The sequence below is a fragment of the Bos taurus genome, chromosome 18 (assembly GCF_002263795.3).
Source record: "Bos taurus isolate L1 Dominette 01449 registration number 42190680 breed Hereford chromosome 18, ARS-UCD2.0, whole genome shotgun sequence".
NCBI lineage: Eukaryota > Metazoa > Chordata > Mammalia > Artiodactyla > Bovidae > Bos > Bos taurus.
The window spans coordinates 15,771,889-15,786,010 of record NC_037345.1 but is presented as its reverse complement, the minus strand read 5'-3'; the positions used below and the strand labels follow the sequence as shown (position 1 = coordinate 15,786,010).

Here is a 14,122-nt window from a genome sequence, read left to right as displayed (position 1 = left end):
TAACATGGGGTTAGTACATCTCATCACATCAGTCAGAGTTGCCTACACTCAGATCTTCGCCCTCCTCCTCATCTTCCGTTAGTTTCTGATCTCCCACAGCATCTACTGTGGGGCTGTGCACACCACAGCTGACTAAAAAGATTTGCTGCAGCTCATATTCCTCTACTAGCTAATACTGTTTTATATGTTTTTAGGGCTTTTCGGTCAATTAATCTTACTGCAAATTGTCCAGTCACTAATTAAAAATGATCCTCCCATTTTACAAAACTTACACTTATGACAATTCTTACAAAACTTACAACAATCATTTTATTGTTACAAGAATTGTTATGAACATAGGAGTGCCTGTATCTTTTTAAGTTATAGTTTTGTCTGGGTATATGCCCAAGAGTGGGATTGCTGGATCATCTGGAGCTCTGTTTTCTGAGGAACTTCCATACTGTTTTCCAGTGGCTCTACCAGTTTACATCCCACCAGCAGTGTAGGTGGGTTCCCTTTTCTCCACGCCCTCTCCAGAATTTTATTGTAGACTTTAATGATGGCCATTCTGATTGGTGTGAGGTGGTCCCTCATCATAGTTTTGATTTGTATTTCCCTAATAATTAATGATGTTGAGCATCTACTGGCCATAGGCCAGATGATTCTTTATTGTGGAGATCTGTCCTTTAACTTGTTTACCAGTATCCCTGGCCTCTGTTCCCTTAGATTCTAGAAGCCACCTCCCACTTGAAACAGTCAAAATATCTCCATACGTTGCCCAGTGTCCTCTGGAGAATAAATACACCTCAAGTCAAGAACCATTGCTTTATGAATAAAGATGTAGATACAATGATAGTCATCATATGTTGCTTCGTGATCATTTTTAACATTATAAATATGGCAGTCTAAATACTAAATATTAAAACCTGCAGGCCAAAGCATAGGTGGTCATCCATGAAAGGATACTTATTACAACATAGCACCTGTGATTGGAATTCAAGCAGAAAATGTCAACTCTCCTGTCAATGGCAGTGTGTTTAGCTGCTTCAGTGATGGATAGCAGATACAATAGTATTACTACTAGCATTCCTAGTCAATAATTGTTAATGTTGACTAAGTACATATTTGTGCATATGCTGAACTAGTAAGCACTTTATATGCATTATTTTACTCATCTTCACAAAAACTTTGTAAAAGTTCATTTTATATAAAAGTAAACAGATGCTTGGAAACGAACAGAAATCATTCTGTCGTTTTTGAGATTGCATCCAGGTACTGCATTTCAGACTCTTTTGTTGACCATGATGGCTACTCCATTTCTTCTAAGGGATTCCTGCCCACAGTAGTAGATACAATGGTCATCTGAGTTAAATTCACCCATTCCAGTCCATTTTAGTTCGATGATTCCTAGAATGTCGACGTTCACTCTTGCCATCTCTTGTTTGACCACTGCCAATTTGCCTTGATTCATGGACCTGACATTCCAGGTTCCTATGCAATATTGCTCTTTACAGCATCGGACCTTGCTTCTATCACCAGTCACATCCACAACTGGGTATTGTTTTTGCTTTGGCTCCATCCCTTCATTCTTTCTGGAGTTATTTCTCCACTGATCTCCAGTAGCATATTGGGCATCTACCAACCTGGGGAGTTCCTCTTTCAGTATCCTATCATTTTGCCTTTTCATACTGTTCGTGGGGTTCTCAAGGCAAGAATACTGAAGTGGTTTGCCATTCCCTTCTCCAGTGGACCACATTCTGTCAGACCTCTCCACCATAACCTGCCCATCTTGGGTGGCCCCAAACAACATGGCTTAGTTTCACTGAGTTAGACAAGGCTGTGGTCCGTGTGATTAGATTGACTAGTTTTCTGTGATTGTGGTTTGTGTGTCTGCCCTCTGATGCCTCTTGCAACACCTACCTTCTTATCTGGGTTACTCTTACCTTGGACATGGGCAAACCATTGAATATCACAGTAATCCCAAGTCTATGCCTCAACCAGTAACACTGAAGAAGCTAAGGTTGAACGATTCTATGAAGACCTACAAGACCTTTTAGAACACCCAAAAAAGATGTCCTTTTCATTATAGGGGACAGGAATGCAAAAGTAGAAAGTCAAGAAACACCTGGGGTAACAGGCAAATTTGGCCTTGGAATACAGAATGAAGCAGGGCAAAGGCTAATAGAATTTTGCCAAGAGAACACACTGGTCATAGCAAACACCCTCTTCCAACAACACAAGAGAAGACTCTACACATGGACATCACCAGATGGTCAACACCAAAATAAGATTGATTATATTCTTTGCAGGAAAGATGGAGAAGCTCTATACAGTCAGCAAAACAAGACCGGGAGCTGACTGTGGCTCAGATCATGAAATCCTTATTGCCAAATTCAGACTTAAATTGAAGAAAGTAGGGAAAACCACTAGACCATTCAACTATAACCTAAATCAAATAGATTTAAGGGACTATCTCTGATAGACAGAGTGCCTGGTGAACTATGGACGGAGGTTCGCGACATTGTACAGGAGACAGGGATCAAGACCATCCCCATGGAAAAGAAATGCAAAAAAGCAAAATGGCTGTCTGGGGAAGCCTTACAAATAGCTGTGAAAAGAAGAGAAGCAAAAAGCAAAGGAGAAAAACAAAGATATAAGCATCTGAATGCAGAGTTCCAAAGAATAGCAAGGAGAGATAAGAAAGCCTTCCTCAGCGATCAATGCAAAGAAATAGAGAAAAACAACAGAATGGGAAAGACTAGAGATCTCTTCAAGAAAATTAGAGATACCAAGGGAATATTTCATGCAAAGATGGGCTTGATAAAGGACAGAAATGGTATGGACCTAACAGAAGCAAAAGATATTAAGAAGTGGCAAGAATACACAGAAGAACTGTACAGAAAAGATCTTCACCACCAAGATAATCACAATGGTGTGATCACTCACTTAGAGCCAGACATCCTGGAATGTGAAGTCAAGTGGGCCTTAGAAAGCATCACTACAAACAAAGCTAGTGGAGGTGATGGAATTCCAGTTGAGCTATTTCAAATCCTGGAAGATGATGCTGGGAAGTGCTGCACTCCATATGCCAGCAAATTTGGGAAGCTCAGCAGTGGCCACAGGACTGGGAAAGGTCAGTTTTCATTCCAATCCCAAAGAAAGGCAATGCCAAAGAATGCTCAAACTACCGCACAATTGCACTCACCTCACACAGTAGTAAAGTAAGGCTCAAAATTCTCCAAGCTGGGCTTCAGCAATACGTGAACTGTGAACTTCCAGATGTTTAAGCTGGTTTTAGAAAAGACAGAGGAACCAGAGATCAAATTGCCAACATCCACCGGATCATCGAAAAAATAAGAGAGTTCCAGAAAAACATCTATTTCTGCTTTATTGACTATGCCAAAGCCTTTGACTGTGTGGATCACAGTAAACTTTGGAAAATTCTTTAAGAGATAGGAATACCAGACCACCTGACCTGCCTCTTGAAAAACCTATATGCAGGTCAGGAAGCAACAGTTAGAACTGGACATGAACAACAGACTGGTTCCAAATAGGAAAAGGAGTACGTCTAGGCTGTATATTGTCACCCTGCTTATTTAACTTCTCTGCAGAGTACATCATGAGAAACGCTGGGCTGGAAGAAGCACAAGCTGGAATCAAGATTGCCGGAAGTAAATATCAATAACCTCAGATATGCAGATGACACCACCCTTATGGCAGAAAGTGAAGAGGAACTAAAAAGCCTCTTGATGGAAGTGAAAGAGGAGAGTGAAAAAGTTGGCTTAAAGCTCAACATTCAGAAAACGAAGCTCATGGCATCCGGTCCCATCACTTCATGGCAAATAGATGGGGAAACAGTGGAAACAGTGTCAGACTTTATTTTTGGGGGGCTCCAAAATCACTGCAGATGGTGATTGCAGCCATGAAATTAAAAACCTAGATAGCATATTCAAAAGCAGAGAGATTACTTTGCCAACAAAGGTCCTTCTAGTCAAAGCTATGGTTTTTCCAGTGGTCATGTATGGATGTGAAAGTTGGACTGTGAAGAAGGCTGAGCGCCGAATCATTGATGCTTTTGAACTGTGGTGTTAGAGAAGACTCTTGAGAGTCCCTTGGACTGCAAGGAGATCCAACCAGTCCATTCTAAAGGAGATCAGTCCTGGGTATTCTTTGGAAGGAATGATGCTAAAGCTGAAACTCCAGTACTTTGGCCACCTCATGCGAAGAGTTGACTCATTGGAAAAGATTCTGATGCTGGGAGGGATTGGAGGCAGGAGGAGAAGGGGACGACAGAGGATGAGATGGCTGCATGGCATCACCGTCTCAATGGACATGAGTTTGGGTAAACTCTGGGAGTTGGTGATGGACAGGGAGGCCTGGCGTGCTGTGATTCACGGGGTCGCAAAGAGTTGGACACGACTGAGCAACTGAACTGAACTGAAACAGATGCTTACATTAGAACTAGCTTGCTCAGACCTCAAAACTAGAAACAGTGAAGCTAGACTTTGAACTAGGAAGTCTTGTTTCTAAAACTTGGCCCTTTAAATCATTGCACAGACATTCCAGAAACCAATTAGGTGAAAGAATAGGCAAAGGACATAATTGTGGCAGTGAGTTGACCCAGTTTTGAATTGAAGGACTACAGTGAAGGCCAGTAAGAACAGCACAGTACAGAACAGGACACAGTGTAGTAGATGAGTCTGAAATATCAGCCCATGAAAAAGTATTTGCAGCTCAGAAGCACAGCACTGACATTATAAAATACCTGCATAGAAGTTAAATAAACAAGGTGACAATATACAACCTGTCTTACTCCTTTCCGAATTTTGAACCAGTCCATTGTTCCATATCTGATTCTGACTATTGCTTGTTCATCTGCATACAGGTTTCTCAGGAGACAGGTAAGGTGGTCTGGTACTCTAGTCTTTTAAGAATTTTCCACAGTTTGTTGTGATGCACACAGTCAAAGGCTTTCATGTAGTAAGTGAAGCAGAAATAGATGTTTTCCTGGAATTCCCTTGCTTTTCATGATTCAAGGAATGTTGGTAATTTGATCTCTGTTTCCTTTCCTCTTCAAAACCCAGCTTGTACGTCTAAAAGCTCTCCATTCACCTACCCTTGAATCTTAGCTTGAAGAATTTTGAGCATAACTTTGCTATCACATAAAATAGGTGCAGTTGTACAATAGTTTAAGCATCCTTTGATATTACTCTTCTTTGGGATTGGAATGAAAATTGACTTTTTCCAATCCTTTGACCACTGCTGAGTTTTCCAAGTTTGCTGACATATTTGAGTGCAGCACTTTAACAACATCATCTATTAGGGTTTAAATGGCTGGAATTCTATCACCTCCACTAGCTTTGTTCATAGTAATGCTTGCTAAGCATTGACTTCACCCTCCAGAATATCCAGCTCTAGGTGAGTGACCACATCATTGTAGTTATCCAGGTCGTTAAGACCTGTTTTGTATTATTCTTCTGTGTATTCTTGTCACCTTTCCTTAGACTCTTCTGCTTCCATTAGGTCCTTGCCATTTCAGTCCCTTATCATGCTCATCCTTGTGTGAAATGTTCCCTTGATGTTTCCAATTTTCTTGAAGAGATTGCTAGTCTTTCCCATTCTGTTGTTTTCCTCTATTTCTTTGCATTGTTCACTTAAGAAGGCTCTCTTATCTCTCCTTGTTATTCTCTGGACTTCTGCATTCAGTTGGGTATATCTTTCTGTCTCTCTTGCCTTTCACTTCTTTTCTTTGCTCAGCTATTTGTAAAACTTCATCAGGCAACCACTTTGGCTTCTTGCGTTTCTTTTTGTGGGGGGTGGTTTCAGTCACTGCCTCCTGTACAAACTTACAGGAGTTTGTATAAACTTATGTCCATAGTTCTTCAGGCACTCTGTCCACCAAATCTACCATGTGTGCAAGCATACCTTATTTTATTGTGTTTCACTTTATTACACTTCACAGATAATACTTTTTTTGTTTTCCATAAATTGGAAATGTGGCAGCCCTGTGTCAAGTATATCAGCACCGTTTTTTCTGATAGCATTTGGTCACTTCATGTCTTCTATGTCACATTTTGGTAATTCTCACAATATTTCAAACTTTTCCCATAGGATTTAATTTGTACTATTGTTCTTTGATGTTGCTATTACAAAAATATTACAACTTGCTAAAGGCTTGCGATGATGGTTAGTATTTTTTTTAACAGTAAAATATTTTTTAATCAAAGTATGTACATTTTTTAGGCATAATGCTATTGCACACTTAATAGAGTACATTGTAGTATAACTTTTACATCCACTAGGAAACCAGAATATTCTTGTGCCTTGGTTTATTACAATACTTAGCTTATTGCAGTGATCTTAACCAGAATTTGCCTGTATTTCCAAAATATCCCTGCATCTGGAAACATTTCTAAATATATTTTATTATGTTTAACAGAACTTCACAGGAGTAATTTATTCACTTGAGCCAGTGGAATAGGTTGATATTCAGCTTTATGTAATATGCGGCTGATGTATTTTTAGAGTGGTTTTTCCATTCATTCAAGAAGAATTGTGTCTTCTTTGTACCTGATGCTGCAATCTTTCTAGAATGCAAATTCATTTGACACTTCATTCATAAATTTGGCGACTTTGATGCATCTTTAGTATAACATCAGGTACTCGGCAAGACTAGAGGGGTATCCTAAGTTTTAAGACACTTACATATATAAGATTTCCATAGAAAAATCTTTTAAAAATGTATCAGATACTTTAATAATGGTAGGAGAAACATGTTTCTGCCTGTGAATGATAAAGAGTTAAAATGGCTGGTAGACTGCCTGTCACAAGACAGATGTTACTTACTCATGTTCCTCAGGCATTTAGTCTTAAGCTTTCTGGGTAGCATTGCCTGTCTCTGAAAATTTGGAGATGATTTCTTCAGAAATAACTTACAGATCTGCAGTATCTTTAGAGGAACAAAGGAGAAAAATATTTTAAATTTTTAAAATATTTTTAAATCCATAGTTTTCTATATGAAGCATGTAAGAATCAGGGTTAACACATCAAATAGTTAAAAGAGAAATCAGTGGTGGGAGAAGAGCTTTAAAACTAAGAGCTCAAAACCCAAATGCAGTGTTTTGGTTTATTTTTCTTATGTTCTAATATAAAATTATAGAAAGGAAAGACAATAATTTAAAGAATATTTTTGTAAGCCAGACGGTCTGTTTTGGTAAGAGGACCTGAAGCAAAAGATCTCTGATGAGTTCTCCTTTTTTGTTTAGCTTTAGCTTAGCCACCTCTGGTTTGGACACATCAGCTATTGTACTCCTTTGCTCCCTTTCTGATAGTGTTGGTAATGAATGCACCATTAAAAATGAATGTAATTCTCATCTAATTTGAATATCTTTACCTAATTAACCCCTAGCAAAATCTTCTTTCTTGAAATCTGTAAAATATAGTATCTTTCCTACTTACTCCTACCACTTATAAGTCTGACTTATATTTTATCTTCCAACTGGACTGTCAGCTCTTTCGGGTAGAAACTATTTTATATACTTCTTTGGACTTCCCTTGTGGCTCAGCTGATAAAGAATCTACCTGCAATCCAGGAGACTAGGGTTTGATCCCTGGGTTAGGAAGATACCCTGGAGAAGGGAAAGGCTACCCACGCCAGTATTCTGGCCTGGAGAATTTCATGGACTGAATAGTCCATGGGGTTGCAAAGAGTCGGACATGACTGAGCGACTTTCACTTATATTCCCAAAACCTTCCATGGTACTTGAAAGTAGGAGACACTCATTCTGTCTGAAATTATGATGATGATTTAGGAAAGAGTGCTTCCCAAGTGGTGCTAGTGGTAAAGAACCTACCTTCCAATTCAGGAAACATAAGAGATCCCCTGGAGAAGGAAATGGCAACCCACTCCAGTATCCTTGCCTGGAAAATTCTATGGACAGAGGAGCTTAGCGGGCTCTGGGTCTCAAAGAGTCGGACACAACTAAAGTGACTTAGCACACAGCACACACACATCATACCTGACGGTTTCACAGAGGCTCATTGGTAAAGAATTCACATGCCAAGTAGGAGTTGCGGGTTCAATCCCTGGGTCAGGAATGTCCCCCAGAGAATGAAAAGGCAACCCACTCCAGTATGCTTGCCTGGGAAATCCCATGGACAAAGGGGCCTGGTGGGTTACAGTCTATAACGTCGTAAAGAGTCAGACCCGACTTAGTGACAGAGAGTAAAGAGAGAGAGAGAGATCATACCTGAACTGACAACATGGAAAGCACATCTCCAGATGCGCATCTTCAATTCACAGCAGTTTCTTTCATCTTATGATAAAAATGGAACAGAGAAGTGGGATAATTTTTTGGAGTACAGAAGTCTTAAGTTGTTTATTTCCCTGCTTTCATTAAAATACTTTGTTTCAGAGGACCTACTGTATAGCTTAGGGAACTCTGCTCAATGTCGTATGGCAGCCTGGATGGGAAGGGAGTTTGGGAGAGAATGGACGTATATGAATGGCAGCGTCCTTTTGCTGTCCACCTGAAGCTATCACAACATTGTCAATCAGCTATACTCCAATACAAAATAAAAAGTTTTAAAAATAATAGTAAAATACAGTAGTAAAATTTTAAAATGCTTTGTTTCACATTTGAAAAATGATCTAATCCATAACTTTCTGCCTCTAACAGGATGGAAATTTCTCTCTCAGTACCGTTCTTGAAAAACCTCAAAATATGATGGTGGTGGGACAGTCAGCATTTGCCGACTTTGGTAAGATTGTTTTTGTCTTTGAAAGTCTCCGTGTCTCTCTGACCTAGTCATATTAATTCTCTATATCTGAAAATAACTTTAGTATCTTCAGATCAATTACAGATATAAAAAGATCCCTATCATAGGATTGGGGCTTCCCAGGTGCTTCCCAGGCACAGTGATAATCTACTTTCTAATTCAGGAGACAAAGGAGATTCAGGTTCAATCACGGAGTCGGGAAGATCTCCTGGAGTAGGAAATGGCAACCCACTCCAATATTCTTGCCTGGAAAATCCCTTAGACAAAGGAGCCTGGCAGGCTACAGTCCATGGGGTAGCAAAGAGTCGGACACAGCTTAGCAACTGAGCACACACATACACGCATTGTAGTATTATAAGTGACATATTTTCAGGTCTTTCCTATTGGGCTGGCCAAGTTCCTTCAGTTTTTAAGTAAAAACACATTTCCGTTTTTACCAAGAACTTATTGAACAGCATATTCACCTTTTTGTTCCACTACCTTCTGCCACTTTTCAAGCAACTTCATAATTCCACTTTCCCAAAACTTTTTTTTTGAACAAAGAACTCTTCTATGTGCCTTTTACAGTCTTCCAGGGAATTGAAATTTTTTCCTTTAAGAGAATTTTGTAAAGACTGAAATAAATGGAAATCCAAGGGTACAATATCTGGTGGATACAGCAAATAAATCAGAACTTCCCAGCCAAGCTGTAACAGTTTTTGCTGGGCCTTCAAAGAAACATGTGGTCTTGCATTATCCTGATGGAATGTGTGTTTTCTGCTGACTAATCTGGATGCTTTTCTTCAAGTGCTGCTGTCAGTTGGTCTAATGGGGAGCAGTACTTGTTGGAATTAATTGTTTGGTTTTCCAGAAGGAACTCATAATAGAAGACTCCCTTCCAATCCCACCACATACACAGCATCACCTTCTTTGGATGAAGACCAGCCTTTTGTGTGGTTGGTGGTGTTTCCTTTCACTTGCTTCATGATCTATTCTGTTCCCTGTTATTGTACACTATCCTCTTTTCATTGCCCATCAACAGTTTGTTTTAAAAACAAAACATTTTTGTTATATTTAAGTAGAGAACTGCATGCAGAAATATGGTCAGTGTTTTTTGTTTTGTTTTTTTTTTTTCACGTAGATGGAACTCAAACATGAAAGCAGTAACCACAACCAAGCTGGTGCAAATGATTTCCAGTGCTTGATTTGGATTATTATTTTTATTTATTTATTTATTTATTTTTTGGCCACCTTGTGGAGCATTCAGGATCCTGGATTCCCACCCAGGGATCAAACTCATGCTCCCCTGCTTTGAAGTGTGGAGTCTTAACACTGGACCTCCAAGGAAGTCTTGATTTGGGTATTTTGAGTATGTCAGTTATCTCCCGTGAGGTATTACATTGATTGTTCTCAGTTAATGTCTCTATTTGATTGCTGTCAGTGTCAGCAGATCTACTAGACCATGGCTCATTGTCCAATGAGAAATCTCTAGCATGAAATTTGCAAACCACTTTTGACGTGTTCAGTCAGTCACAACACCTCGATACACTGCACAATTTTTTTTTTTTTGCTTTTCAGCTTGTTTTTACCTTTCTTGAAATAATAAAGCATGATATACCAAAAATGTTGCTTGTTTTCTTCCATCTTTAATATTAAAGTAGCTACACAAAAATTCACCAATTCTGATGTTTTTTAAAATGCACACTGATGTGACAACTGTCACAATACAATTTAACAAAATTGTTTCAAATGAAGTTAATGATAACTAAGAACTACTAGAGCCATCTTATGGAAAAAGCTGAAGGACTATTTTGGCCAACCCAATACAATAAAGAACAATTTATGATGTGTGTTTAAATTGCAGTTTGAATTTAAGGGTCTCCTCTTTGCAGAAGTAACCTGCACGGGCCGGCTGGTCGACCGGCCGCGCCCGAAAAAAATTAAAAAAAAAAAAGAAGTAACCTGCAAAACAAGAATACCTACTGAACGTTCTCAACTAGTGATTACCATAACATTTTTATGTAGATCCACATTATGAAACAATGAAAAACAAATTGAAAAACTTAACCTGACCTCTTGAAACTACTGAATATTAAAAAACATTTGTGATTTACATCTGAATTCCAAAGAAGAGTACTATTTGTTATAAATCTCTGTATTCCATAAGAGTCTACACAATACATCAGGTTTAGAACTTCCAAAGCATACGTGGCTCTTTCATAATTTGTCAGGGTTATCATCAAAAGGATTAGTTAGATGAAAAAATGGTCTAGATAGCCACTGCTAAGAATCCACAGCTCACTCCCATCCTGTTTTTCCTTCATTCTACAAACACACACCTCAGCCTGTTCCTCAAAATGCAAGTGACACCTTCCTACCTAGAAAGGCTTCAGTTTCTTTATTTATAAAATGAAAATGAATGTAACCACCTCACGAGGCTACTGTGAATAACGTAATGTGAGTAAAGCACAGTGTCAGGCCCACAGTAAATACACAGAAAATTATTGTATAATCTGAGTCTTTTTGTTGGAGATGTTTGGTCTTATTGTTGTTGCTGCTTTTTGCTCAACTGACTAAATCAACTCATTGTTTGGTGTCATAGAGATGTGTCCCATGGCAATTAAAGCAGGAGGTTTGATAGTGTTACTTGATGAAAATTTCAACATGAATCTTTCTATTGTACTGTATTTTATTATTACATTGAACATTACTTTGCTCTTGAGCAGATTTCTGGGGCCTGATTTATTATCTTTAATGCAAATAGTCAAGTGATAGGATACATGCATTTTTCTTTTAATTTGCTGGTAGACTTGATTAGATGGATTAATGACAGGTCTCTAGGGGAAAAAGTTTATATGCACTATGTAATTCTCAGAAGACTAATAGACCTCCCTTAACCTGCAGTTAGGATCCTCCAAATCACAGATATTTATTTTCTGACTCTATGTTTTATATGATGAAGTGCTTTGCCTATAACAAAGTTTTAAGTAACTTTAAAGATTTTTTTAAATTGTACTAATGATAAACATAGACATTTACCTGTTTGTAGTGTTTCAATGTGCAGAATATAGGATATAGTTAACTAAATATAACTTTCTCCCCTGTTTTTCTTAACTTTATGTAGTATATCAGTAAACTTTTAAATATATCAGTAAATTTTAAATAAAGAGCCCACACTGTCTTCTTAAATCTTGAAATATCTTTAGCTGGGTATTATCAAAAACAAGACTACTTTTGACTCCAAACAGATGGCGTTGAATGAGGTTATGGACATTAACATATAAACATAGGCACTTTCCTATACATTTGAGTGTCTGTGATTTGCATCCTGCCCTCCATCCCCCACCCCTCCCACTCCTTTTGAACCAAGGTGCAAGGAAACTTACTGACAGCCAAAAAGGCAGCAAGATATCAGAAATTTGCCATTTCATAGGGGAAAAAAGAAAAGCACATGCTTTAATAAATGATATAGCTCACAGGAAGAATCCTACGCTGAAAGGTTTTTTGGGTTTTTTTTGACTTTTTTTTTAATGTTGATTTTATTTTATTTTTATTTTATTTTTTAACTTTACAATATTGTATTGGTTTTGCCATATATCAAAATGAATCCACCACAGGTATACATGGGTACCCCATTCTGAACCCTCCTCCCTCCCCATACCATCCCTCTGGGTCGTCCCAGTGCACCAGCCCCAAGCATCCAGTATCGTGGATCGAACCTGGACTGGCGACTTGTTTCATATATGATATTATACATGTTTCAATGCCATTCTCCCAAATCATCCCACCCTCTCCCTCTCCCACAGAGTCCAAAAGACTGTTCTATGCATCAGTGTCTCTTTTGCTGTCTTGTATACAGGGTTATTGTTACATCTTTCTAAATTCCATATATATGCGTTAGTATACTGTATTGGTGTTTTTCTTTCTGGCTTACTTCACTCTGTATAATAGGCTCCAGTTTCATCCACCTCATTAGAACTGATTCAAATGTATTCTTTTTAATGGCTGAGTAATACTCCATTGTGTATATGTACCACAGCTTTCTTATCCATTCACCTGCTGATGGACATATAGGTTGCTTCCATGTCCTGGCTATTGTAAACAGTGCTGCAATGAACATTGGGGTACACGTGTCTCTTTCAATTCTGGTTTCCTCAGTGTGTATGCCCAGCAGTGGGATTGCTGGATCATAAGGCAGTTCTATTTCCAGTTTTTTAAGGAATCTCCACACTGTTCTCCATAGTGGCTGTACTAGTTTGCATTCCCACCAACAGTGTAAGAGGGTTCCCTTTCCTCCACACCATTCTGACTGACGTGAAATGGTACCTCATTGTGGTTTTGATTTGCATTTCTCTGATGAGTGATGTTGAGCATCTTTTCATGTGTTTGTTAGCCATCTGTATGTCTTCTTTGAAGAATTGTCTATTTAGTTCTTTGGCCCATTTTTTGATTGGGTCATTTATTTTTCTGGAATTGAGCTGTAGGAGTTGCTTGTATATTTTTGAGATTAGTTGTTTGTCAGTTGCTTCATTTGCTATTATTTTCTCCCATTCTGAAGGCTGTCTTAAAAATATGGAATGCTTCACGAATTTGCGTGTCATCCTTGCGCAGGGGCCATGCTAATGTTCTCTGTATCGTTCCAATTTTAGTATATGTGCTGCCGAAGCGAACACCTGAAAGGAGTTTTTAAATGGCTCCCAGCTCCCTTAAGTTGTCTAGGAACAGAAGTTTTTTGGGTATTTTTTTTAACCTATGGTGAAGTTTTTAGCTTCCAATATAAAATACTTTTTAATAGATATCAAAAAACCTACTCTAAACTTAGGCTGTACTGGTACAGTAAAAGAGAGGGAGAGAGGGCGGTTTGAAATCAAACAAATCAGGAATTTTTTCAAATAAAACAAGGAAATAGGTACTCATACTTATGATAACATTATCTTTTCCCTTTTGTAAGACAAAGAAATACTTTCCCAGAAATTAAATAAAACTATGAAATTTTACACAGGCAATAAAAATAATTATCAAATTCTTTTAGGAGGAAAGAGCAGAAAAGTATGTTGTGCAATATGATTATCTTAAAAAAATCAAACTAAGGACTTCCCTGGTGGTCCAGTGGCTAAGACTCTGGGCTCCCAACGCAAGGGGCCTGGGTTTGATCCCTGGTTTGGGAACTAGATCCCACATGCCACAATAAAAGATCCTGCATTCTGCAATTAAGACCCTGTGCAGCCAAAGAAATCATAAATATATTTTTTAAATAATCAGAATAGTATGGAATATATCAATATAATAATAATGGTTGTGTTAGAAGTAGGATGATAGGTTATCTTATTACCTGTTTTCCAAATTTTCTGTTGTGTGGTTAGAATGAGCCCTCCAAGAAAGAGAG

General features: G+C 38.4%; 1 protein-coding gene and 1 non-coding gene across 2 annotated transcripts in view; one reads left to right on the top strand and one right to left on the bottom strand.

Moving 5' to 3' along the window:
- The window catches only part of ITFG1 (integrin alpha FG-GAP repeat containing 1), a 299,997-nt gene that overhangs the window by 79,223 nt on the left and 206,652 nt on the right, over positions 1 to 14,122 (top strand). The window contains exon 8 of the mRNA NM_001038532.1: positions 8,658 to 8,739. Within this exon, the coding sequence (NP_001033621.1) occupies positions 8,658 to 8,739 (82 nt within the window). The remainder of the gene's footprint in view (positions 1 to 8,657; positions 8,740 to 14,122) is intronic.
- On the bottom strand, positions 13,303 to 13,409 carry LOC112442458 (U6 spliceosomal RNA). The gene has a single exon (XR_003030548.1). It is a non-coding gene; the product is annotated as a U6 spliceosomal RNA (small nuclear RNA).